This window comes from Hippoglossus hippoglossus, chromosome 12, assembly GCF_009819705.1.
Source record: "Hippoglossus hippoglossus isolate fHipHip1 chromosome 12, fHipHip1.pri, whole genome shotgun sequence".
In the NCBI taxonomy this organism is placed as follows: Eukaryota; Metazoa; Chordata; class Actinopteri; order Pleuronectiformes; family Pleuronectidae; genus Hippoglossus; species Hippoglossus hippoglossus.
This window is the reverse complement of record NC_047162.1, coordinates 2820010-2845389: the sequence shown is the minus strand read 5'-3', so window position 1 is coordinate 2845389 and position 25380 is coordinate 2820010. Positions and strand designations below refer to the sequence as shown.

General features: G+C 38.9%; 1 protein-coding gene across 3 annotated transcripts; it reads left to right on the top strand.

Annotated features, from left to right (window-relative positions):
- Positions 1 to 6669: 6669 nt before the first annotated feature.
- Positions 6670 to 23541, top strand: ptpn11a (protein tyrosine phosphatase non-receptor type 11a). 3 transcript variants are annotated; one of them, XM_034602550.1, is made up of 16 exons: positions 6670 to 6960; positions 8416 to 8538; positions 9930 to 10124; positions 11614 to 11806; positions 13282 to 13401; positions 13514 to 13627; positions 14535 to 14631; positions 14734 to 14831; positions 15088 to 15246; positions 16903 to 17034; positions 18107 to 18261; positions 18363 to 18430; positions 19158 to 19309; positions 19397 to 19515; positions 19661 to 19766; positions 20391 to 23541. In XM_034602550.1, exons 1-15 carry the CDS (start codon positions 6947 to 6949, stop codon positions 19728 to 19730), a joined length of 1809 nt encoding a protein of 602 aa, XP_034458441.1. In that variant the 5' UTR covers positions 6670 to 6946; the 3' UTR covers positions 19731 to 19766; positions 20391 to 23541. The 3 variants fall into 3 exon arrangements, with proteins under 3 accessions (XP_034458441.1, XP_034458443.1, XP_034458442.1); XM_034602551.1 differs by having other exon boundaries at positions 6672 to 6960; positions 14734 to 14813; XM_034602552.1 differs by lacking the exons at positions 19158 to 19309; positions 19397 to 19515; positions 19661 to 19766; positions 20391 to 23541 and adding an exon at positions 18813 to 18829 and having other exon boundaries at positions 6671 to 6960; positions 18363 to 18454.
- The last annotated feature ends 1839 nt before the right edge of the window (positions 23542 to 25380 follow it).

Genomic DNA, 25380 nt, shown 5'->3' with positions numbered 1-25380 from the left:
ACTTTGATTTAGTCCATCAAGGTGCTTAGATATGAAACACTGTAGATATTGCCTATATGCAAATATCATCATCATCATCATTTATTTATTTATTTAAAGGTGGAACCTCAATCTGTGAGTTTAAAAAAAAAAAATACAGTCTATGTATATCCTTTTGATCCTTTATAGTCCTTTTATACATAGACTGTATATAAAAAGGACTATAAAGGATCAAAAGGATATACATAGACTGTATATAAAAAGGACTATAAAGGATCAAAAGGATATACATAGACTGTATATAAAAAGGACTATAAAGGATAAAAGGATATACATAGACTGTATATAAAAAGGACTATAAAGGATAAAAAGGATATACATAGACTGTATATAAAAAAGACTATAAAGGATAAAAGGATATACATAGACTGTATATAAAAAGGACTATAAAGGATAAAAAGGATTTACATAGACTGTATATAAAAAGGACTATAAAGGATTAAAAGGATATACATAGACTGTATATAAAAAGGACTATAAAGGATAAAAAGGATATACATAGACTGTATATAAAAGGATTATAAAAGGATCAAAAGGATATACATAACTGTATATAAAAAGGACTATAAAGGATCAAAAGGATATACATAGACTGTATATAAAAAGGACTATAAAGGATAAAAAGGATAGTCCTTTTTATATACAGTATAGACTGTATATAAAAAGGACTATAAAGGATCAAAAGGATATACATAGACTGTATATCAAAAGGACTATAAAGGATAAAAAGGATATACATAGACTGTATATAAAAAGGACTATAAAGGATAAAAGGATATACATAGACTGTATATAAAAAGGACTATAAAGGATAACAAGTATATACATAGACTGTATATAAAAAGGACTATAAAGGATAAAAAGGATAGTCCTTTTTATATAGTCTATACTGTATATAAAAAGGACTATAAAGGATAAAAAGGATATACATAGACTGTATATAAAAAGGACTATAAAAGGATCAAAAGGATATACATAGACTGTATATAAAAAGGACTATAAAGGATCAAAAGGATATACATAGACTGTATATAAAAAGGACTATAAAGGATAAAAGGATATACATAGACTGTATATATAGTCCTTTTTATATACAGTCTATGTATATCCTTTTTATCCTTTATAGTCCGTATATACATAGACTGTATATAAAAAGGACTATAAAGGATAAAAAGGATATACATAGACTGTATATAAAAAGGACTATAAAGGATAAAAAGGATAGTCCTTTTTATATACAGTCTATACTGTATATAAAAAGGACTATAAAGGATAAAAAGGATATACATAGACTGTATATAAAAAGGACTATAAAGGATAAAAAGGATATACATAGACTGTATATAAAAAGGACTATAAAGGATCAAAAGGATATACATAGACTGTATATAAAAAGGACTATAAAGGATAAAAGGATATACATAGACTGTATATAAAAAGGACTAAAGGAAAAAAGGATATACAGACTGTATATATAGTCCTTTTTATATACGGTCTATGTATATCCTTTTATCCTTTATAGTCCTTTATAGTCATCTATGTATATCCGTTTATCCTTTATAGTCCGTATATAAAAAGGACTATAAAGGATAAAAAGGATATACATAGACTGTATATAAAAAGGACTATAAAGGATAAAAGGATATACATAGACTGTATATATAGTCCTTTTTATATAAAGGATAAAAGGATATACATAGACTGTATATAAAAAGGACTATAAAGGATAAAAAGGATATACATAGACTGTATATAAAAAGGACTATAAAGGATAAAAGGATATACATAGACTGTATATAAAAAGGACTATAAAGGATAAAAAGTATATACATAGACTGTATATAAAAAGGACTATAAAGGATAAAAAGGATAGTCCTTTTTATATACAGTCTATACCAGAGGTCACTAACAGGCGGACCGCGGTCCGGGTCCGGACCCAGAAGCCGTCCCGTACGGACCCGGACCTACAGCCAAAACAGAAGGTTATGATTTAAAACCTGACGGGGCGCTTCTATTTGTAATCAGCGCAGCTTTTGTAGTCTTTACGGTAGTGGTTTAGCGGATGAGAAACGCACAGACCAATTGCATGCGAGTTGAGCCATCCCACGTGATACTACTCAGCCAATCAAGTCTGTGCATTCCAGGCGGTAAACATTGCGACTCTACAGTGCGGACAGATGAGAGCTAGAGGCAAGTTACACATGAGAAGACGGTAGAAAGAAAGATAGAGATACAGGTAGAGAAAACCAAGGGAGAGATACAGATGAGTGAGCCGGAGAAAGGGAGAGAAACAGGAGTGAGCCGGAGAAAGTGGAGAAACAGGAGTGAGACGGAGAAAGGGAGAGAAACAGACGAACAAAGTGGGGGAGTGGGATATAAGAGGGGAAGAAAGTGATTCTAAAACTGTTCAATTGTTAAGATGTGTTGAGATTTATTATCTGTAAAATTGGTTGAGACTTTTGAGTCAAGATGTGAAAAGGGAAATTCAAGCTTTTGCTCCCTTTATTTTATTTTTCTGAAGTTAAGCTCTTTATTTGAACATGCACAATTTTCACATTTTATTTATTTTCTCTTATTTTGAAATGCAGCCCTACTTTTATTTAGTTCATGAGAGAACATTATACATATCTGCAATCATACATATATGTTCAGTTCTATGTTACGTGACAATAAATATTGTCAAAAAGGTTTTGAATCGTACTGAATTAATTTGATTTGACAGTCAGGTATTTAGTACATGCAGATGTTGATAGAACTACTAGGCTACTTAAATATATATCACACTAAATAGTTAGACATTATGATCTTCCGGACCTTTGCTTCAAGAAATTTTCTCTAACTGGACTGCTTTAAATTTTAGTTGAATACCCCTGGTCTATACTGTATATAAAAAGGACTATAAAGGATAAAAGGATATACATAGACTGTATATAAAAAGGACTATAAAGGATCAAAAGGATATACATAGACTGTATATAAAAAGGACTATAAAGGATAAAAAGATATACATAGACTGTATATAAAAAGGACTATAAAGGATAAAAGGATATAAATAGACTGTATATAAAAAGGACTATAAAGGATAAAAAGGATATACATAGACTGTATATAAAAAGGACTATAAAGGATCAAAAGGATATACATAGACTGTATATAAAAAGGACTATAAAGGATAAAAGGATAAAAATAGTCATTTTTATATACAGTCTGTGTATATATAAAAATAGTCCTTTTTATATACAGTCTATGTATATCCTTTTGATCCCTTTATAGTCATTTTTATATACAGTCTATGTATATCCTTTTGATCCTTTTATAGTCCTTTTTATATACAGTCTATGGGTGGAACCCTAAGTTCCAATGGTGCCGGGATGCAGCAATACAGCAATACAGGGATCTAACACTTTTAAATTTAAACAACAATAAAATAATACATGGTTATTATAACAATGAAAATACTTTAAAAGAAGTATTTTTTAAAAGATAAATTTACAAAAAAATATACATATTAATAAAGAAATAAAAGAAAAACAAAACCAGTTGTAAAATTAAAAGCAGTGACAGTTACAACCAATAGTATTGTCAATTAATGGCCTCAACAGTATTAATGAAGTCAGCTTGAAGTTCTGTGAAGTGAAGTGATTAGTGAAGTCTATTCCAAGTGTGTGGAATACAGTAAAAGCTGATTTTCCTAGCTGTGTATGGATGTTTTGGCACCTGCAGGTTAAACCATGTTTGTGATCAGGTAAAGTGACTACCATCATTCCAGGACAACAGCAAGTCAGAGAGATTGGAGTGGGGGGCTTTTGTAAAATAGCTTTGTACATAAAAAATAAATAAATGCTGATCCCTCCTCACTGAAAGAGCGAGGAGACCAGTTTCTTTTTGTACAATTGGCAATGGCATGTCCCATAACTATCTCCAGAAATAAATCCTAGTGCGGAGTAATAAACCGCATCTAGAGGTTTGAGGGTGAAGCTTGCTGCTTGACCGTAAATAACGTCACCATAGTCCAGAACAGAGAGGAAAACGGCCTCAACAATTCTTCTTCTTGTGAAAGAAGGAAAACAAGATTTGTTCCCAAAAGGAAATACCAGTTTCATTCTCAGCTTTGACAACAACATATCAAAATTTGAACTTTAAAGGTCAGATATTAATGCAGATGCCAAGATATTTAGTGATACTAGTGTACTCTGTCAATTTTAGTGTTACTGACAGACCGAAACTATGATATTTTTAAGATGGAATGCAGATTATTTATCGTTAGAAACAAACAGCTCAGATACGCTGCATTGAAGATACAGGACCACCAAATGCAAACTCAATACAACAAAAGAGATTACATCTGTGTTTTACAACTAAGGCTACTTGCATGATAATGGTTATAAAATGAATCTTAAACACAACAGCATTCTTAGTTTTGTCTGCCTGGGCTGTGTCAACTATTACCCTAATGGCTCCATAAAGATAGAGAGGAGGGGGAAACACTGGTAGACTAGTTAACATAACCTGAAATGCAGTTGAGAGGTACAGAATGAGCCGCATACATTACATACATTTCATGTTTTATTTACACGTGTGCTTTTCCCTCTGTGTACAATTAAAAAGGCCCATTCTACAAACAATTAAAGGAGCAATGGCTAAAGTAAAAAATGACAACACACACAGTTTACTTAATCTGCAACCTTGCATTAACAACAGACAGGCGAGGGCTACTGTCTTTTCACATGGGCTGTCTGTGAAAACATCACATGTCAGACAATGTGGAGGACGCTGCGTGAAGTCGACCTCTGTTGAAGAAGATAACCACTGCTCACAAAATGGCACAACTGCAAGATTAAACTTTGCCAGAGAACATTTGTATTCCACTGCACGAGAGCATGTCATTTTCAGCATCAGGCAAACATGTCACAAGTGTCACCAGCTCTTGTCTTTTTCACTGCTGAGTCCTGCTGCAGTGAGTCCCCACACTGTGGCAGCTGTCTGCAGCAGGCGGTGGCACATTGGTAAATCACTGACAGTACCACAGCTACACGTCACAAATACTTAGTGCAACCTGCCTTTTCACACAACATCCTCAGACACTGTTGCTGCTAAACTGGCATCTGCACTGGCAACCTGAACTGTGGCGGCTGTCATTTGAGGGAGTCAGGCATTGAGGAGAATAACTAGGCTGAACTACTTTGTTATGGTTTTTGCAAGTGTAGGAAAAAAAGACCATTTGCCCCCAATTTTCTTTATTTTTTAAAATATTTTTATTTTTTTTGATGAATTTGGAGATTGTTCAAGATATTGTCCGCTTTCAAAGATGAGGATGTACATCCTCTTCAGTCTTTAGCCTCTACTATAAGCCTTGATTTTCTTTATGCCCAAAAAGAATAGGTGAGGCAGACAGCTACATTTCACCCCAGGTCGTGCCTTAATCCCTCTTTATTTAATTTTGGGTGCATTATTGTTACGGTTAAAAATGTGGCTTTTTGTTAAAGATGAGTGAAGAATTATAAATGCTCACAGTCTTTCCCAATTATTTATAAAATTGTCTTTCAGTCATCAGAAATTCCTCTGAGGGTCACATTCTGAAAGTATTTGACTTGGAGCTGGGGGTTGTCATGTCATTGTTTTTTGTTTTGTGGTGATTAATGCTTCATGACTTTTCCTGATTTTATGAGACCACACACTGTACATATTAAAAACAAGTTAAATAGTGAGCAGAGTTTTGTAACACTTCATGACACCTCATGAACAAACCATCTGTTGTCACCTCCATCAAATAAGCCCAGTTTATGGCAAAGTTAAAGGTTCAGTGTGTAGAATGTAGTGACATCTAGTGGTGAAGTTGCATGTTGCAGCTGAATACCCATCACCTCACCTTCCCCTCCCAAACATGAAAGAGAACCTGTGGAAACCTTCAGTTGTCATAAAAACTCAAAAGGTGTTTAGTTTGTAGAAAGGACCTGCTCTTCCTGTATAAAGTATTTAAATATAAAGGGTCCATTCTAGACTAGAGAAAACCACAATTCGTAAAATTTAGATGAAACACACTAGTGACCACATCACTTAGATTATTTTATATTTAGTTTCTGACAATAGATCCTTTTCGCCTAAATCTTACACACTGGCCCTTTAAGGGAATATTTTCTTCATATTGGGTTAAAAAACAAAAAAAGTGACCCCAGCGTGATCAAAAGTGAAAAGTAAGAACATTATTTAGTATTTCTACACGTGAAACATTGTATAAACATTACATCACATTACACGTCATTTGGCAGACGCTTTTATCCAAAGCGTTCATCATCATATATGAACCAATAGAAAAAAACACAAGGTTTAAAATATCAGAACGGTCCTAGAGGAAATAACAACATGACTGATAACGTGCTTTTAGGGCAGTGTTATAGCTGAGTCGACTATCTGTTATAGGTGATCAATATTGTGTGATCGGGTGTAATCTGTGCGCTTGCGTGTCCTTTTTTAAAATATCGCTATATTAATAAATAGTTGTAATGCGCATGCGCGGAGTGGAAGCGACGGGTCTCTTTGATTTACTCCACGCTACACGCCGGAGGTGGCCGAGCTCTGCGGCTTCGCACGACGCGGGCGTCTCGGCGGCGGCGAACGGCCGCACGGGGTGAGCAAATCCGCGCACCCGTTGATTCTGTCGCATGTTTGGTGACGTCCAATAATCGACTCGCTGTGAAGTGTCCGAGGCCTGAAGACTTTTCTTATGTTTCTAAACGGCCGCTCGCTTGAATCAGCGTGTGGATGCTCGGACTCCGGTGCCCGGTGTGAGCGGGTGTGAACCGCCGTAGCGCTGGACGCCCTGAACCGAGCAGAGACGGTCGGACACGTTAGCCACCGAGTCGAAGCTACCGCTAACTGCCAGCGAGGAAGTGAGGGAGGAACAAAAATGACATCTCGGAGGTGAGTGTGGAAAACGGCGTTCTGGAGGAAGATGTTAGCGGAGCTAGCTTCAGCTCCTCTCCGCGGTTGGGTTGTGGACATGTCGGTGAACGGGCTCCGGCCGGGCGGAGGTGTCTGGAGAGAAAAGGGATGGCAGGGGAGAAGCTAGCAAAGGAGCGCTTCGTGTAGCACACACCGGCAACTTGGAGCCAAGTCTGGAGATGTTTCGAAACCCCCGTTAACGCTGCTATCAAACCTACTGTTCTGCTCTAGTTACCTTCCCCCAGATGTTAGTTAGTAGTGGGTCAAGTTTAAACTAGCTACCTTCAGGATCTAGCCTCTGAAAACCGACCACAACTGTTGTTATCTTAAGCAACTCAGGTCTGTTGTGATGTGAGCTGCTGTTGAAACCCCCACAAGTGAAATCAGTTGTTTTTTTGCACAGCACACCAACACAGATTGGCCTAAAGACAACAGGTATACACAGCATATGTTCATAGAGAGCTGGATATGGAAAGAAAGTCAGTTAACTTTTAATGTAAGAAGGGTCAGTGTGAGGAGGAGCAACATCATCCAGGCCTGTCAGACATGTACAAGTTAGTGATATAGGAGGAGCAGACAGAAATGGCAGCAGTAAGATATGAAGAAACAGGAAGACACTGCATGCACAAACATGCAACAGTTTGGTAAAATGTTAGATATCCCCCTCCAGACGTGTTTCAGGACATAACATAATCATCTACTGTGAATAATCCATTATAAAGATTCAGTTGTTCGGTAAGAAATTCTTGATTTTAACATCAACTTCTTTTTGCTCACTGAAAAATGGGTTAATGAATCAGCACATAATTTGTGTCTAACTGCTGGACACATGACGTCCTGGCCTGGTCATGATCACACTGATCATGTTTGTAGATACATGATTTGAACACAGATTCATGGTGAGCACAGAGATTCAGACACATTCAGCAGATTAAAGTGAAAACACCTTTCTTGTGTTAAACCGTGTCCACCAGGTCTCATCATGTACAGTGAAGGTCAAACATCCAATAGACCAAACAATGACCAAAACACAAAAGTTTCATGCAGAATTTACAAGTGTTTGAAGGGCATTAGCATTGGTTTTGCCTATTTTATCTTGTGTTCTTAGTGTTCTGCCAGGTTGTAGGTTCAGATCTGTGTGTTCTCTGTGCTTAATCTGTCTGTAAGACATTCTTTCCTCTGGAAATAACAAAGTGAAATAAAGTTGAAAGGTATTAAGGTTAAGGTGAAAGTGCGGTTTTGGCATCTATATAATGAGATTCATTGCAAGATTGTTAGACAACAGTATCGTACGTGCCCTGAACAATTGCACTATGGACAATTTCAAAACATGGACTCTTAATTCAAATTTTGGAAAGTAAATATAGTGCACGATATAGTGATTTTGGACCCTGCACTGCACATTGGGGCTGATCATTGTTTTCTTCCTGTCAGGTGGTTTCACCCCAACATCACAGGTGTGGAGGCTGAAAACCTCCTGCTGACTCGAGGAGTAGATGGGAGCTTTTTAGCCAGACCCAGCAAGAGTAATCCCGGAGACTTCACCCTCTCAGTACGGTAAGTGATGGCATTAACACTCAAGCAATGAATCCACATGAAATATTGAAGCACTTGAAGTTTCCAAATAAACCTTCTTGTGCTCGCTACTACCTTGTATGAGGATTGACATTGATATGAAATACCCATCACCAAGCCTCAGACAAGACTATTCAGCTTAATGTTTTTACATTAGCCTTCTCTCATTTTTAAAGTACTGTCCCTTTCTCTAGTTTAGTAGCTGTACATGCAAGAAGGCCTTTGGATAGTTGCTGGTATTTTATGGTTTTTATAGTTATTTGTGTCAGTTTTGAGTTAATTTAACAGTCTTTTTAAACCTAAGCTCAGAAACCTGAGATATGACCGCTATAAAAGATCACAAAATATATAGGTTATTAAAGGTGTGATTAATGTTGCAGATGCAAACACGAGTCTAATCCTGCAAACAAAAGTCACATCATATGATTTGACCCTGCTTCCAAACTGGTCAACAGGATGATGATAAACCTTTGCCAAAAGTTTGTGGTTTTATCTCGGGGCCTGTCGAGTCATACATTTTTCAGATGAAGTATCATTAAGTCCGTTAAGCTGATGTAGCCAAAGTTATTTTTGTAACAGTCTCATATTTTTGCTGCACGGCCTCTCATCTCCTGCCATATTTACTTCCTATGGAAACAAAACAAGTCTCCTCTTGTGGAAACAGAGACATTTCCACAGATAGACTCGTTTCAGCTTCAGATTAGTGATGATATGTTCAGTTTAGGGCGGCCGGTAATGACTCATCTACAGGTTATTTTTTCAGTTAATCATGTGATTGATCTGATCACTTGTTTTGTCTCAGCAATTGTCTAAATATGTTAGACAATATGTTTATAGTGATTAATAAAAAAAAAAAGCTCACACTGGAATAAGGGACCAGAGAATGGTTGGCATTTTGCTTAAAACAACTTCAATGTTGATTTGATAACTTTTCAGTTTCTAAGCAAATTGTTGTGGTTCTAAATCAGGAAATCCTCACAACTGATGAGGTGAAGCGAGTCAATGTTTGAATGAAAATTGAATTGGTTCCAAATAAGTGTTCAATTAATCAACTATTCAAATAATAAATTCAAAATGAAACCCTCAGTAGTACCCAAGTAAGTTGGTAATTTTCTGTAAAAATATGATTGTGTAGCTTTGATATATTTGGAGTTAAACACAGAAGCATGAAATACAACAGGCTAAGCTAGATGTGACTGTGTATGTGCAATGATACTTCATACAGCAGGTCGATCTTCACTTATTAATGGGATTTGTTTAGAGGAACATTAGTTTCATGTGAGTTTGTTTGTGTCATGATGATGATGATGATGATGATGATGATGGTCCTGCCATGGATGCCCACATTTCTCTAAATGACTGATCTCTTGCAGGCGAAATGGAGCTGTCACCCACATTAAGATCCAAAACACAGGAGACTACTATGACCTTTATGGCGGAGAGAAGTTTGCCACTCTTGCAGAGCTGGTGCAGTATTACATGGAACATCATGGTCAATTGAAGGAGAAGAATGGAGATGTTATTGAGCTCAAGTATCCGCTCAACTGTGCTGATCCCACCTCAGAGAGGTGAGTGGTAACGTTGAATGTTTCAGGTTTGTGCTTGAATGTGGGCTTGTTAACTGTCGAGACATCACCACATCCATTTTGAATTATTTTGTATTTGTCAAGTTGCCTTGCCAGCCAGGACATCAGGGTTAAAGCTTCCAGAATACAGGTTTTATACATTTATACGTTAAAAAATCATTCATTAATCGTGAACGAGGAAAAGGTAATCGTGATATATCGCCCAGCCCAACATCACAAGTGTGTGTGGCAGTTGTTTGTATGCGTTTAATTCAGAAACACTGAGACATTGCATTATGTCAATTAAAATAACAGCTGGAAAGACTGTGGTGCTAGAAAGCTGTTTATTTAGGTTCCTCATCTAATGTACTAAAAAGCATTACAGAGAATTACTGTGGAAATGGATTTTCCCATGCTAAGAAAGAGGAACTGACCGTGTAGTGGTTATACACCGTGGCACACTGTTTCCATTACATTCATCCACTTTGTCTTTTCCCTTCATAAAATATGTGCAGTCTTAAATCCAGTTGTTTGGTTAATTAAGAAAAACATGTGCCCATAAAAAAACATGACCACATTTTACATTCCCTCGAGATGAAATCAGTGTTTCCATCAATATGTCATGGTGGGGTTGCCATCGGCGCCTAATAACAGACTAGGGGAGATGAAGCGTTCCCCAAAATGATTATTGAAATGTTTGAATGACTTATCTTACTGATTGTTATTAGGAACAAACACTAATATGATTAATACTAATATGGCTCAGGTTTTGTTAATGGCCACACCCACCTGACCCACAATAATATTCTTTAAACAACCACCCAAAGCCTAACAGACCTACTCAACTCCTCTACATGTTAGTCAACCTGTAGAGCTTCTTTCTTCCTTTTTCAATTGAGCTTTATTCTCAAAAATCCTCCCACCTTACATTGTACAATTAAGATTGAAAAAGCATTTAACCACTGGATCAGATAATCAAATTATCCTTCTCTTTTTTCAGTTAACGAGTGCAGTGATAACTCTAAACAGGCCCGTTTGGCTTTGAAAAGATACTGAACAATCGTCAGAATTGTTGCTTGTTAGGTTTATGTTGAATGATGAATTGTTTCATGTTCAGCTGCTTAGTGGTTGTTGGCTGCTGCTTTGTTAAACTGTCGTGCCAATAGATTTTTGTGCTGTTAGTTACGCTTTTGTTACCGCAGATCTGAGGATGAAGGTGAAAGGAAAAACAAAGCAAAATGTTTGATATAACACTTCTCTGCGCACTTTCACAGGAAATGGATCCTTAAAGAGTTACTGTAATGTGTTTGGCCCTTGATTAACATTGCTTGCAAACAATAAACACTTCTTTTATTCATGTTAATAAAGAGAGTGATGACATTATGGTACAAGTTTATCCCAATCATCAGTGGAAGCAGATGTTTTCTTTTTTTTTTTTATGTGAATTGTTCTTCAGTGAGTTGAATCCAATTGAAACATGTGTTTTTGCCAGATGGTTCCACGGGCACTTGTCGGGCAGGGAGGCTGAGAAGCTGCTGACGGAGAAAGGGAAGAACGGCAGCTTCCTGGTGAGAGAGAGCCAGAGCCATCCGGGGGATTTTGTCCTGTCGGTTCGTACAGGAGATGATAAGACGGACAGCAGTGACAGCAAACCCAAAGTCACCCATGTCATGATCCGCTGCCAGGTGAACACACTCCTCATCTCCTCTGTCTGTCCCTGCCTGCCTGCAATATTTCAATGTTACTGTGATGCATGCAGTTGTTCAGTAATGTCCGGCTAAATCAAGACATTAACACTTTTTGTGAAGGTCTGATTCTGACAGATACAGATGTTAAGATTTTCTCCTTTATCCCTGCAGTGATCCAGATGTTTTTCAGGGGTTCAGTATGCATGCTGTTCAAATTCAGTGTGTTCTCATTAGAGGTGGGGAAATTATAATAATTTTTTTGATGCATCGCGATCCGGACGTGGACGACTCTGCATCGATGCAGGGACATAATCGATTCATGTTTACCGCTATGTTCATTTTTTTAGCGATGTCCCGCCGCTGCATAACAATATCCACCGCTTCTTCAGGATCAGGAAAAACGTGCATTAAAGGTCCGGTTGCTGTTACCGTGTCAGTGTCCTGTCTGAGTGTCCTCCCCCCACTCTCCCGCTGACCTGTGCTCACTAAACACAGACACTAATCAGAAGTTGTTAGGACCAGAACAGTACTGACACCTACTCGGTGTTTGTTGATTCGCTTGAGAGATTATGGGCACGTATTTAAACACTTGCGCACCTTGCAGACGTAGTAGATCTGCTACAACCAACACGAGACGCACACAGTCAGGACATCAGGGTTACACTGACCGGAACGACCAGGACATCAGGTTTAGTTTTAGTGGTTATCAGACACACACATGCACACACATCAAAGACTTTACAATAAAGTGACAAATAATAAAGAGCAATTCATATTTTTTATTGGTCAATAGAATGATTTTGCTGTGCCAGGATTTTCATTAGTCACTGGATTTAAAATAGCTGCTAATGTAATGGAGGGAGAATTTGTGACCCCAACATATTCCTGATATACGCCCCTCATGTTAGAAGTTGACGTGATGTTTAGAGGGTGAAGCAGTGATCAAGAAGGAAGTAATGCTTGCGTTAGCAGCTAAATGCTACTTCCACTTGACCCCAACTCCTCGTGGTTCAAGGCAAAACTGTCACTGAAGCCATGTGCTGATTCATTTACACAGACCTGGAGCCCTACATTATTATTAGAAATACCAGATTCAGAACAATGCCACTGACCTGTGAACTGTGTTTAACAATTTCCTGCCAGTTGCATTTAAATCCTTCCTCTTTTTCGTTTATCGTGTCACAGCCATGTTTACCAACGTTTGTGGGGCAGAAAACTAAAAAATATCAGATCATAGCTGAATTTAATCAGATCAGCTATGAACTGCAGAATACTGCATCACTACAAATTTCTCATTATGTTTTTACTTTGTCACAAGCGGAGAGATTCACTCCTTGAATGTACAGTAAATGTATTGTTTGAGTTTTCTCGAGTAACCTGTTTTTGTTTCGGTGTAAGTTTCTAATTACAACTGTGACTATGATGGTGCTTACTTGTATTTGTTGCTGATGTGTCTGTGGCTTTTTATTCAGCATGACCTCAAGTATGACGTGGGTGGAGGTGAGAAGTTTGACTCCCTCACCGACTTGGTAGAGCACTACAAAAAGAACCCCATGGTAGAAACTCTGGGCACCGTGCTTCAGCTAAAACAGGTACGTCCCCATCTCATTTTTTATGTGTCCTAAATATTATAATATAAAGCTGACTGACAGTCTGTCGTTTCCTGATTGTAATTTCTGTCCTGACTCATGTTCTCCTCTGCAGCCCCTGAACACGACTCGTATTAACGCAGCGGAGATTGAAAGTCGAGTAAGGGAGTTGAGCAAACTAGCTGAGGCCACAGACAAGGTCAAACAGGGCTTCTGGGAAGAATTTGAGGTGAGCGGTTCTGTCTTTGATCATTCACATTACAAGTCCAAAATATACTATACTATACTATATAATCTTTTTCTTTTGTCTATGTGAATTTCCCACGAAACAGAAACTAACATACAGACTAAAGGCTCCTTCCAGACATGCACCTCGTTACATAAGTGTGATAGAAATTTGTAACCCCTGAATAAGCTCCAGTCATTCTTATGTAAAAGTCAACAAGAACAAATCTTTTTCGGTAACGCTTTGAGAACGGCACAACTTAGAACTGAATGCATAAAACTGAAATGTCCTTGGTGAAGTGTGAGCAACATTCAGGTAAGAGCCAGTCTAGTGGAAACAGAAACACAGAATTGTTTACTACTACTTGATGATAGCCGCAGTCTCTGAATTCCAGGGATTCTATGACGTGTCTTTAATGAATTACCAGGACAATTGAAAATTAAAACATTTCCAACGTTGGCGTTGGCGGATATGTCAGAAAACATTTGTCGATTTGGAGCGTAGTTTGTAAATAAGATGCTCAACACAACACCCCCCCCAGATTTAAACATTCATGACCAGATACTGCCAGCTACTTTGCATCTTTACATGTGAATGCGTCGTTAGGCTTCAACTGCAAAATGAGCTCTGAAATCCTTCATTGATGCAGAGAAAACTTGATATCATTACTTTTCCAGCTCGCTGCTGTTCTCCAGCTCCGACTCAATCCCTCTTGCTCACCAGATGCCACATATCAAGCACTGACTCTGGATGCCATCACTTTACCAGACACTGTAGATGAGGCCAACTGTGAATTACATGTTGAAAAGCCTTAGATATATATCAAGCGGTGTGATTTAAAGATGTTCTTTAGACTTGGCTGGAAATGACACGTTGAAATGTGACCCTTTCGCCACTTTTCTCGATCCAGACCTTGCAGCAACAAGAGTGCAAGCTGCTCTACAGTCGCAAAGAGGGCCAGAGAGCAGAGAACAAAAACAAGAACAGATACAAGAACATTCTGCCATGTGAGAAACGCTCTCTGCTCTTTCACTAGAACAACCTCTCAGTTTAACAGAGATGGGTTCACCTGAGGGGGTTTTGTTGACTGTTGTTCCTTCTGTTTCCAGTTGACCACACACGTGTGGTGCTGAATGATGGGGACCTAAATGAGCAAGGCTCAGACTACATCAACGCCAATATCATCATGGTAGTATCCGCTGTCATGGTAAACTCACTTCATCCTCAGGGGATTCAAATACACACACACATAAGTTTCTTCTGTACATGATAATATGTAAATGACTTGATGTAGAATTATATTAGTCATTATCATCCTTTAGTTGGCCTGCATGTGTGGTCAGTCACGTTATGTCCTTGTTTTAACCCTGGAATGTATTTTTCTCTTGTACACTGAATACTCAGCTGACTGTTGTGTGTGTGTGTGTGTGTGTGTGTATGTCTGCATATTTGTGCATGTGCAGCCGGAGCTGGACCCAAAGTGTAACAGTACCAAGCTGAAGAAGAGCTACATCGCCACTCAGGGCTGTCTGCAGAGCACAATCAGTGACTTCTGGAGGATGGTGTTTCAGGAGAACTCTCGAGTCATCGTCATGACCACCAAAGAGGTGGAGAGAGGAAAGGTGAGCAACATCAGTGAGGGCTGCATTTAGGGCTGGCCGGTAAAACGATAAGGATAATTATCGCTATATAACTTTTCCTCAATAGAAATTTAAGACATGGTCGATATAATGTCGATCCATGTTTTCACATACAACACAATCAACCAACGATAATGAGCATAGCGCCGCACCGAACCAATCATGTGGCTGGAAAAGAGTTACAGCCGTGTCAGGGTAGGTTGACGCACAGAGCGGAGCAGCAGCAGCACACATGCTAATGTTTGGGCTCCTGCAGAATGGCGGACGACTCTGCATTGATGCAGTGATGGAACATAATGATTCATGTTTTCTGCTACGTTCATTGTTTTATCGTTTTCCACCGCTGCTTCAGGATCAGCATAGACGCTCATTAAAGGTCCGGTCGTCCTGTGTCAGAGTCTCTGTTGGAGTCTGCTCCCTCCTCACCCCCCCTCTGACCTGCGCTCACTTTACACTTTAACAATATGTACACCATCACTGATCACAAGTTATTAGGACACGTACAGACATTTACTTTGGGTTTGTTTAATTCTCTAGAGTTTATGAGACACACGTTTAAACCTGCTACACAACACAAGACGTGACGTGCACATTCAGGAAATCAGGGTTAAACTGACGGAACGATCATCGGAGTCATTATCCGACATCATCGATTTAATAACTATTTTAGAATATGGGACTAGATGGTGAATATCCCATGTGAGTGTCAGTTTGTGTGTGAAGGGGGACAGAGACACACACACACACACGCACACACGCCTGCAGACAGAAGTTCTTCCCGCAGATTATGAAGCAACGTGGTGTCTTAACTTCATTATTGCAGAAGAAGCGATAACCTGTTTATCCAGGAACATAAATATGAATCATCATGTTTTTATGAAGAACAGTTCTACGTGTGGGTGATTAGAAAACAGCAGAGGAGCAGAATCAGTTGTTGACCAGCATAGTAATGTGTCTCAGTGCAGTGGCGCTGATTTGAGTTATATTGTGATATATATCGATATCGACTGATATGAATTTTTTTTTTTCGTAATAAGATTTTTTCCCTTATCGCCCAGCCCTAGCTGCACTGTAATTTAATGTGGATACACTTAAAAGGTTGTGTATATTACCGTATAGATTTGTTACATGAATATATTAGCCGACAACAATTTTCTCTGTAAAGACGTGGTAGACTAACCACTGTGTTGTGACCCACACATCTCTCGTTGCTCAAGCTCTCGTTTTGGTTTCTGGTAAAGACGGCTGTGCATGTTATGTTAGAAACCATTGTCCCTCCCCTCGTTTGTAAAGAGAAGTGACTCCAACTCTAATCAGCAGTAATGTAAACATGACACCTAGGTGGACACGTATATTTTCCTTTTTCCACACTGTGACATCTTTCAGAGACACAGTGTTCATTATTGAACAGTGGGCCTGCTAACCGCCCTGCAGGCCCACTGAGTGTTCTCTGCTCAGAGCTGCAAGAAGGACTACACCTCTGTAAATACATTTACCAAGCGAAGGAGGCAAATTAATCAATATTCAGAATCGTGACAAATTGATTCTCTGTTGATTCTACTTATCGCTCCAGCTGTACTCATTAGACCGTAGCATCAAAGGAAACGTGACAAAGTGAATGTTATTGTGTGTCAACAGAGCAAGTGTGTGAAGTACTGGCCAGACGTGTCGGCTCTGAAGGAGTACGGCGCCATGCGCGTTCGCAACGTCAGAGAGACGACTGCACACGACTACACCTTAAGAGAGCTCAAACTGTCCAAAGTCGGACAGGTAAGTTTGTGTGGGTGTATATGTATAAGCAAGTATAGTTATCACTGTAATTATAATGATAAACTTTATTTGTCTGGCACCTTTCATACAAGAAATTGTGGTTAAAGTGGTGATATGATACTGATGTGAATTTTTGAGTGTAGAAAACATATTTTCTGATGGGCGTTGTGAGGCATAATGATGAGGTCATAACTTCTAAGAAACAAACTCAGATTCCATGAAGGCAGAGTTGTTGCAGTTTTGTTTGACGACACTGGTGGATGCTTTAAAGTTTATATTTTAATTACACCCAAGGTTTTTGTTTTGTTGTGTTTTTTTCAACTAGCATTTGACATATTTGTGTGAACTGCCCTTCATGGTCTAGGTCATAAATTATTGCTGCATGTGTTTTTCAATAGCTTTTTAGAAAATATGTTATAGATTCGTATTTAGGTATAAGGCTGGTGATAGTCTATATTTTTGTTCACATGAAAAGACCAAAACCAACAGTGTGTTACTCCGTCTCTCATTGCGTTGACCTTTTCAGCTTGTCTCGGTCACTCAGGCCATTGGCTCCTATTGAAGTGATAAATCTTAATAAAACACATCATAGATGTTAAGGCTCAATAACATTTTCAATACAACTGTCACTGTAGTTTCTACCACGCACAACTCTAAACAGGAGATATTAGTGTATATTTCTACTGTTTTCAGTGGTGGATTTCGTGTTTGTGGGATTGAGTCAAATTAAACTACAGTGTGTGTTGATGATGATGATGATGAAGTAACATGAGCAACAGTGTGACTCACTGATGTTTTTATTAATTTGTTTGACAGTGGCGCTCTATGGCTCAGAGGGATCAGATTTCTTTCTGGTCTTTTTATGTTAATGTGTAATTGTTGGTTTTGTCTTTTAATGTGATTTGTTAAGAATAAGAAAAATACATAATATCAGAAGACAAAATACCCAATGATGATGCTAATTCAAAGTCTGTTCAGTGACAATGACAGACTCGATTATAACTGGACTGTACTCAAGCTTTGTGTCAAAACACTTCAAATTGAAAGCTGTTTTCTTCCTGTGTGTATTTAGGGAAACACAGAACGTACAGTTTGGCAGTACCACTTCAAGGCCTGGCCGGACCACGGCGTCCCCACTGACCCGGGTGGCGTGCTGGACTTCTTAGAGGAAGTCAACCTGAAGCAGGAGAGCATACTGGACGCTGGGCCTATAGCGGTACACTGCAGGTACACAAGCATGTCAAATACTTCAACAAGCCTTAAATCTTCTCTAACAGACACAAATGTATAGAATAGAGGAGACAAAGACTTTGTCTTATGTTCTGCAGTGCAGGGATCGGGCGGACAGGAACGTTTATAGTGATTGACATCCTGATAGATGTGATCAGAGAAAAAGGTGAGTGTGCATGGTGCTTTTCATGTGTCAATACAGCGATTCAACACAGTTCTGTTTACACTTAGGCACATACACGCACTGTAGTACAGTGTTATTTAACACAACTGTCGTTTTTTTGGGACACTGTTATAAAGGTATTTATTCGATAATGTTTTAGCATTGAGGTCACAATAAGTGAAGTTCTGGTACTGGAATGTATTATACAGTAGTATCTTTTAACTTTGTGAAATTTCAGCAATATTTGAATATTACAAACTGTATAAAGGTTGATCTTATGGCATAGCTGTTGCATTGAATTGCTTTAGATTGTACAGGTGTATAAGTAAAGCAGCCACAGAGCGTAAAACATGAACAGAACAAAATAATACAATAGAACAAACAGGAATCACTGGATTATGATGGAGGAATACTTAAGATATTTGGCGGTTAAGAACACTCTTAGGTATTTATTAACAAAAACAGGGAAATCAAATTAAAGCAGGTTCTGCTTAATGCCTGGTAATATTAGGAATAGATTAGAGCAACATATTTCTTGTTTCTTTTATATCATTATTTGATATTTGCAGATGTGACTGAAATCATGTTGCTTACAGAGTTATCATTAATTGTGAGACTTGGTGCAAACAGGATCACACACAACATGAACGTGGATATCTTCTGTCCGACCAGTTTACCTCAGTCATGTTGTGCTAAGGATGTGTCAGAGTACGATGTTTTTCTGCTGCAGGGGTGGACTGTGACATCGACGTGCCAAAGACCATCCAGATGGTTCGGTCTCAGCGCTCTGGGATGGTGCAGACCGAGGCGCAGTACAGATTCATCTACATGGCTGTACAGCATTACATAGAAACATTGCAGAGACGCATAGAGGAAGAACAGGTGAGCAGTGGACAACTCTTCACGCTTTTTCGTCAGGATTTGTTTCTGCTCCGGTCTCTAACCTTACACCTGTTCTCCCCTCTGCAGAAAAGTAAGATTAAAGGGCGTGAGTACACTAACATTAAGTACTCAATGTCTGACCTGACTGGGGGAGAGCAGAGTCCTTTGCCTCCTTGCACTCCTATTCCTACTCCCACCTGCACAGAGTAAGTAATGCTGCTGCTAAATGGCTGCTGTTAGGAGGCTGTTAGAGCTTTTTTGTTTCCTGTGAAATTCTTGAAAGCGTTTAGGGTCCTCGTTAAGAAAGTCTTGTTGGTACTTTCTTACCCGAGTGTGTGCATGTGTTGCCAGGATGAGGGAGGACAGCTCCAGAGTGTATGAGAACGTGGGCCTGATGCAGCAGCAGAAGAGCTACAGATGAGATTCACCTTTGACCCCAGTGCTCTTTCAGTTCCAGGTAAATACAACATGTTGCTTATTGTATAAAACTATAATTTACAGTTTACAGTGGCCAATTCAACTATGAAGTTTTTGTTGTACCTGGGAAGTGTGTGCACAATGATGGTGGGCAGAGTGAAAATCAATAGTTTATGAAAACCTATCTAACTTAATATCAGCAAGTAAAATCGACCTCTCTGACATCGCTTCCTTTGTGTCTCCGTTCCCTCTCTCTCCCCTTGGGTGGGTTTCACACGTGTCTCCCATCTCCCGTGTCCTTCTTTACAAATTAAAAGCCTTCTGTACAGTAATGTCATTATTGACAACTGAAAACACCGAAAATATTTTTTGCCATAACAGGTTTAAATGTTCGAAATTAGTCAGCAGTGTAGTTCAGCTTATTGGTCTAAAAAAAGACGTATTACTGCTTTAACAAAAGTCAATCACTTTTATTTTTGTTATTCTTTGTTGAAGAAAAATATGTTTTATGAAAGTGGGGAAAATATGCATCTGCTCTCTAATATGAGCCAATGTGAAGTAAGGGCACAGGTCTCTCTGCAGGTCAGGTAAATAAAGTATTAGTCAAGTATTAGAGAATTTCCAGTTATTAAAGTCATGTTCAATTTGTTTCTGTCCCCTTCAGGATCTTGATACCTGACAGTTTATTCGCCAGCCACACCTTGACGCCTGAGACTTGACCGTAATGACATGGAACAATGGAAACACAGACACACACACACAGACACACACACACGCACGCACGCACGCACGCACGCACGCACGCACTATGAGAGAGACCAGACTCCAGGGTCCTCCTGTTCTCGCTCATCTTCCATGAACATTTGCCCTCTAGTTGAATTCTAAACCACTGTGATCATCAGAGGAGCCTTTGAGAAGCCTAAAACACTAAATCCCCACTAAACCACAGTCTGAGTTTAGCCTTTGTAAAGTCTCCCCTCAACAAGGGCTGCACACAGTGAGCACTCTCCTCCGAGGGAATAACCTAGCTAATCTTTGCTCAGCTCTCTTTTTTCTATGTTGTTTTTTTTTATTAACCAAAGGAAAGATTAGATTGTGTTGTGTCAATGGAAGTGAGGAGTTTCCTCAATAAGACCTGTATCGAAACCACAAATGATTTTATTTACATTTCTCAGCCAATGCAGAGTCTCTATTTGGCCTGATGCGCCTTTAAAGCAGTGGGAGACAAAACTGGGGCAAAACTTCCAGTGACTATTTTCCAGTTTTCACTGTGTTTATATAGAGCGATGTTTCTGAATGAAGAAGTATTGGCAACATTGTAGTGTAATATCATATTTACAGTTGATCTGTTGATTCATAATTCACTGACTTCTAAACATGAATTCTTTTTTTGTGTGTGCCAGAACCGCCTTGAAGAGAAATTCAGGCTGTTCAGAGAATGAATTAACTTTTTTTTGTTTATTTTCTATTTCACATGGGTCTGATATGCTTTTGTTGGGATCCACAGTGTCTGTTAGTTAACCATTCCTGAGCTCAAGCCTAATGTCCTTAATGCTGCACCTTTATTTAGCAGCTTAACAGTTACAGTCAAGCCTTGATTCACCGGTTGGATTTATAAATGATCTAATCTGCGGTTACTACAGGAGTTTCGCAAGGGGTGGGGGTGTCCATATTTGATTTTTGCCCTCCCCCTTTCATGCCTGCACTTCTATGTCAAAGTCAGTGAGTGACATGTAAAGATTTCAGGGGAGTCTGTTGTGTATCTCTGTTGCAGGCATCACTACAGACGCACGACTGCCAAAAAGAAAACCTTAAGTTTTGTTTTTAAGTGCATATTACTTTTTTCATTCTTTCTTGTTCTTTTTAAAGAAAAATGCCTTTTGTGTACCATTGCCTATTTTGAGCACTACATGTACTTAAGTTTAAGAGTAACTATTTTAAAAGCAATCACATCTCTCAGCCTTGGCAGCATAGACGGCCATTGTTGTGGTTATAGAATGTTGGGCCTGTTCTAGTCAGCTGGATTCAGTAGTTACACAGACACACATGTATGTGCACACACACACACACACACACACACACACACACACACACACACACACACACACACACACACAGTTTTCAAGAGGAGAGTATTTTCTTGTGTTCTGTTAACCATTTAAATGAATTGTCTAATATTTTTTGGAATTTCACTCATCCCACTTTCTTCAGTCAGATGAGAAGATGGACACCGCTCTCATGTTTATACGCTAAATATGAAGCCAGCCAGCAGTTTAGTGTGTTAGCATAAAGACTGATGACCAGTTTTACGGAGACAGACAGACTCTCGGAACTCTTTGTAAAAAAAAAACAACCGTTCTGTTTTGGTACAGGAATAAACAAGCAAAACATGTGTTAATTGGTGAGCTTTAGAGCGGGGTGTGCGTGCTAACCACTAAGCCACGCCCAGCGGCTGATTAGCTTAGCATAAAGAAGCACAAAGATTGGAACAAAATCCACCCATCAGCACCTTCTAGGCTCAATAATTGTGGTTCAGGCGTCGCCATAGAGATGATGCTTGGCTAGCTGTCTCCTAGCTAAGCTCAGCCGATTGCCTGTCAGTACTGGCCTCATATGTACAAATATGAGAGTGGAATCAAGCTTCCTGTCTTAACTTTATACAAGAAAGCATATTACCCAAGATGTTAAGTGTTCTTTTAACTTCTCAATCAGTCGCAGTATTTGGGGGATGTTGAATATTTTTATTCTCGTGAAACACACACTCACACTTACTCATTTCAAACACGTGGCCTAAGTATTTTCATTTGTCAAGCCTTCCCAGCTTCTGCACATTGGCTCACCATCACTCGCCTTGAGAAACTGCAGTCTTGTGATTGAACTTACTGTAACAGTGCTGACTCAGAATCTCTCAGTTAAAGAAAAGGGAAGCGGCGGCTCTTCTCTTTGCCTTTGAGGGACAATTCTCAACCACCACTGATCCAGGATTGAACAGCCTCTTTGTGTAACATAAAAACTCATGAAATCAGTGTTTATTTTTTTTCCCGGGCTGCTTCCCCCCCACCGGAGGACTCTGCTTATAACATTCGTCTGCTGCTTCACAGCAAGTGTTCTTTGAAACTTCCCCCGGGCGAACGCCATCCACTGACTGAGTTAATGAGATCTGCAGTGTGGTGGGGTTTTCTGTATGCAGTTTTATCGTCGAATGGATGAGTTTGTCTAATGTTTAGTGGAGTGCATGTTGTGGTGTTTTGTGTCCTGTGGTGTGTGTGTGTGTGTGTGTGAGAGTGTGTGCAGGGATGTGTGAATGTGCTGTGAGAATGTGGCTTCCTTATCAGCCATAAGTTCTACTTTCTTTTCCCGCAGATGATAAAACTGCTTTCCATTTATCATGTAAGCAATTAAGATGCATAGATGTGCCTTCTATGCATATGCCTATGTGTATGTGATAGGTATTACAAAAAAACAGTGCTCTTTAGTTTCCACCGCCATTCAAGAACCTGTAACACTTAAATGTGAATTCTTTCATCCTGAACATCCTGAACAAAAAAGGAAAAATGGTGATTGCGATGCAAACAAACTATATTTTTTAACATGTATATTGTACATGAGTACCAGGTAGAGGAGAATGTACTTACTAAAACATATCTACTTGCCAATAAGATATACTGTATGTATATTCCTACAGCTTTCTCTCTGTGACACAGAGAGGGACCTCTCACAAAGCTTAAGAGGTTTATTGTATGACTTTCAATGCAGTTAACCGTGTTAACTTCCTCAATAACAATAAATGGCTAGCTCATGCCTCATTAACTTGGTGGTTTTTGTCTGTTTTTGTGTGAGTTACTCATTTGTAAAGTTAGATTGACCATTGTACTCAATGTTGGCACAAGATGGAAATGTTAAATGTTTTCGCCATCATTTTTTTTACAAGCCTGAGACAAAACTCACATTTCAGGTTAATGATCAGTTTGTAATTTACATGTCTCAACGAGATGTTGGATTTGGAGATTGATAAGACTCTTGTTACTGTGAAGGTGAATGTGACCTAAATCAAATTGTTTCAGTAATTTAAGGTGAAGTACTCAGATGTGTCAGTTTGCTATAACTTACTAAAGTGTTTTCTCATTGTGGGAAGTGTTGTGCTTCTCTTGAACGGTCTAAAGTGCCTTGAGATAATGTATGCTGTGATTTGGCACTATACGTAAAATTGAATTGAAAATCATTTGCAGAGAGAAATTTACATTATATGGGTTATTCAAGAGTGGGGTCTTTCAGTTTGAGAGCAGGACTTTGTAATGCTCTCACTCAAAACCCTGCGCTTTCACTGAACTATACCCTACAAGGATGCAAACGTGGAATTCTATCGTTTGGGGAGTTTCGACAGACTCTCAAAAAAATCAGTGAGCAGAGGAGAAATCTGAGAGAACATATTTTTCATTTGCACAAAAGTATTGTGGGAAGCAGATGAAGCGCAGGAAATCTGTCAAAGAAACAACATGTCTGAGTGCAAGTGCACAATTTGAGCACAAGCAGGAGCTATTTGAGTACGATGGCAGGGCTTTGCATTAGAAAGCATTACAAAAGCTGAACTTGAAATTAATAAGTCCGGCTTTCAAACTGACAGACCACACTCTTGAATGATGATAGGAAAAGAAACACAATACTAGCACTCCTGAAAATTCATAGATGAAATGACAAGAGAAATCATTGGATACAATTCAAGTGTACTGAAAGCAGCTGAAATACAGGTTTGCAATCTCTGTGTCAGCTCAAGTGCAAGGTGTGAAAGTAACTGAACTGTTGAGTGAAACCAGGTGGTGTCAGTAAGTCCTGGGTGAAAGTGTCAGCAGTGAAAGCAGCTGAAATATCACTAAAGGCAGAGGTCTTCAACAGGGGGTCCGTGGAGGTACTGCAGGGGGGTCACGGAATTTTTTATTAGACAATTTGTTATATTTTAAAAAAAAATTTCTCCAACCAATTTTTTTTCCACTAATTTAAATGTCTTTAAATACACATTAACATGAATCTGACATATTGTAGCGAACGGATAAATGGAGGCAGAAAACGTTGTCTTTCAGTCAGCAATGCACACACTGCAGCTCCTGTACCTTGCACATGTTTAAAATAAAAACATGAATATATGAACCTGTGTATTATCTGAATAGCTTAGTATTGAATGCACAATAACAGGGTAGCTATGTTTATACATGGCACTAGGCCCAGTTTAATATAAAACACAATTTTATACAATATATATAGTAGGGGGTCCCTGCTCCATCTCTCCATCAGTTTGGGGGTCCTTGGCCTGAAAAACGTTGAAGACCCCTGATTAAAGGTGTAAATTCATGAGAGTTAAATGGCTCATTTAATTCCAAAACCCATGAGTCATGTTGCCAAAAAAATTGCAAATCATAATGGTTCAGAATCAGAAGGTACACAGAAAATGAAACTCCACCTACATGCAACTTAAAGTGAACTCTGACCTCTCCTTTCTTCTCTTTTTGGTAAAGTAATTAGAATATATCGCTTTTGGTTGTAAGTGCATTACACCTCACCTGGAGACCTGTGAGCACTGGACAGGGACATTAGTTTAGACTAATCCTGTTTGCCTCACAGGACCAAGCACAATCAGACAAGAGCTTAATGTAATTAAT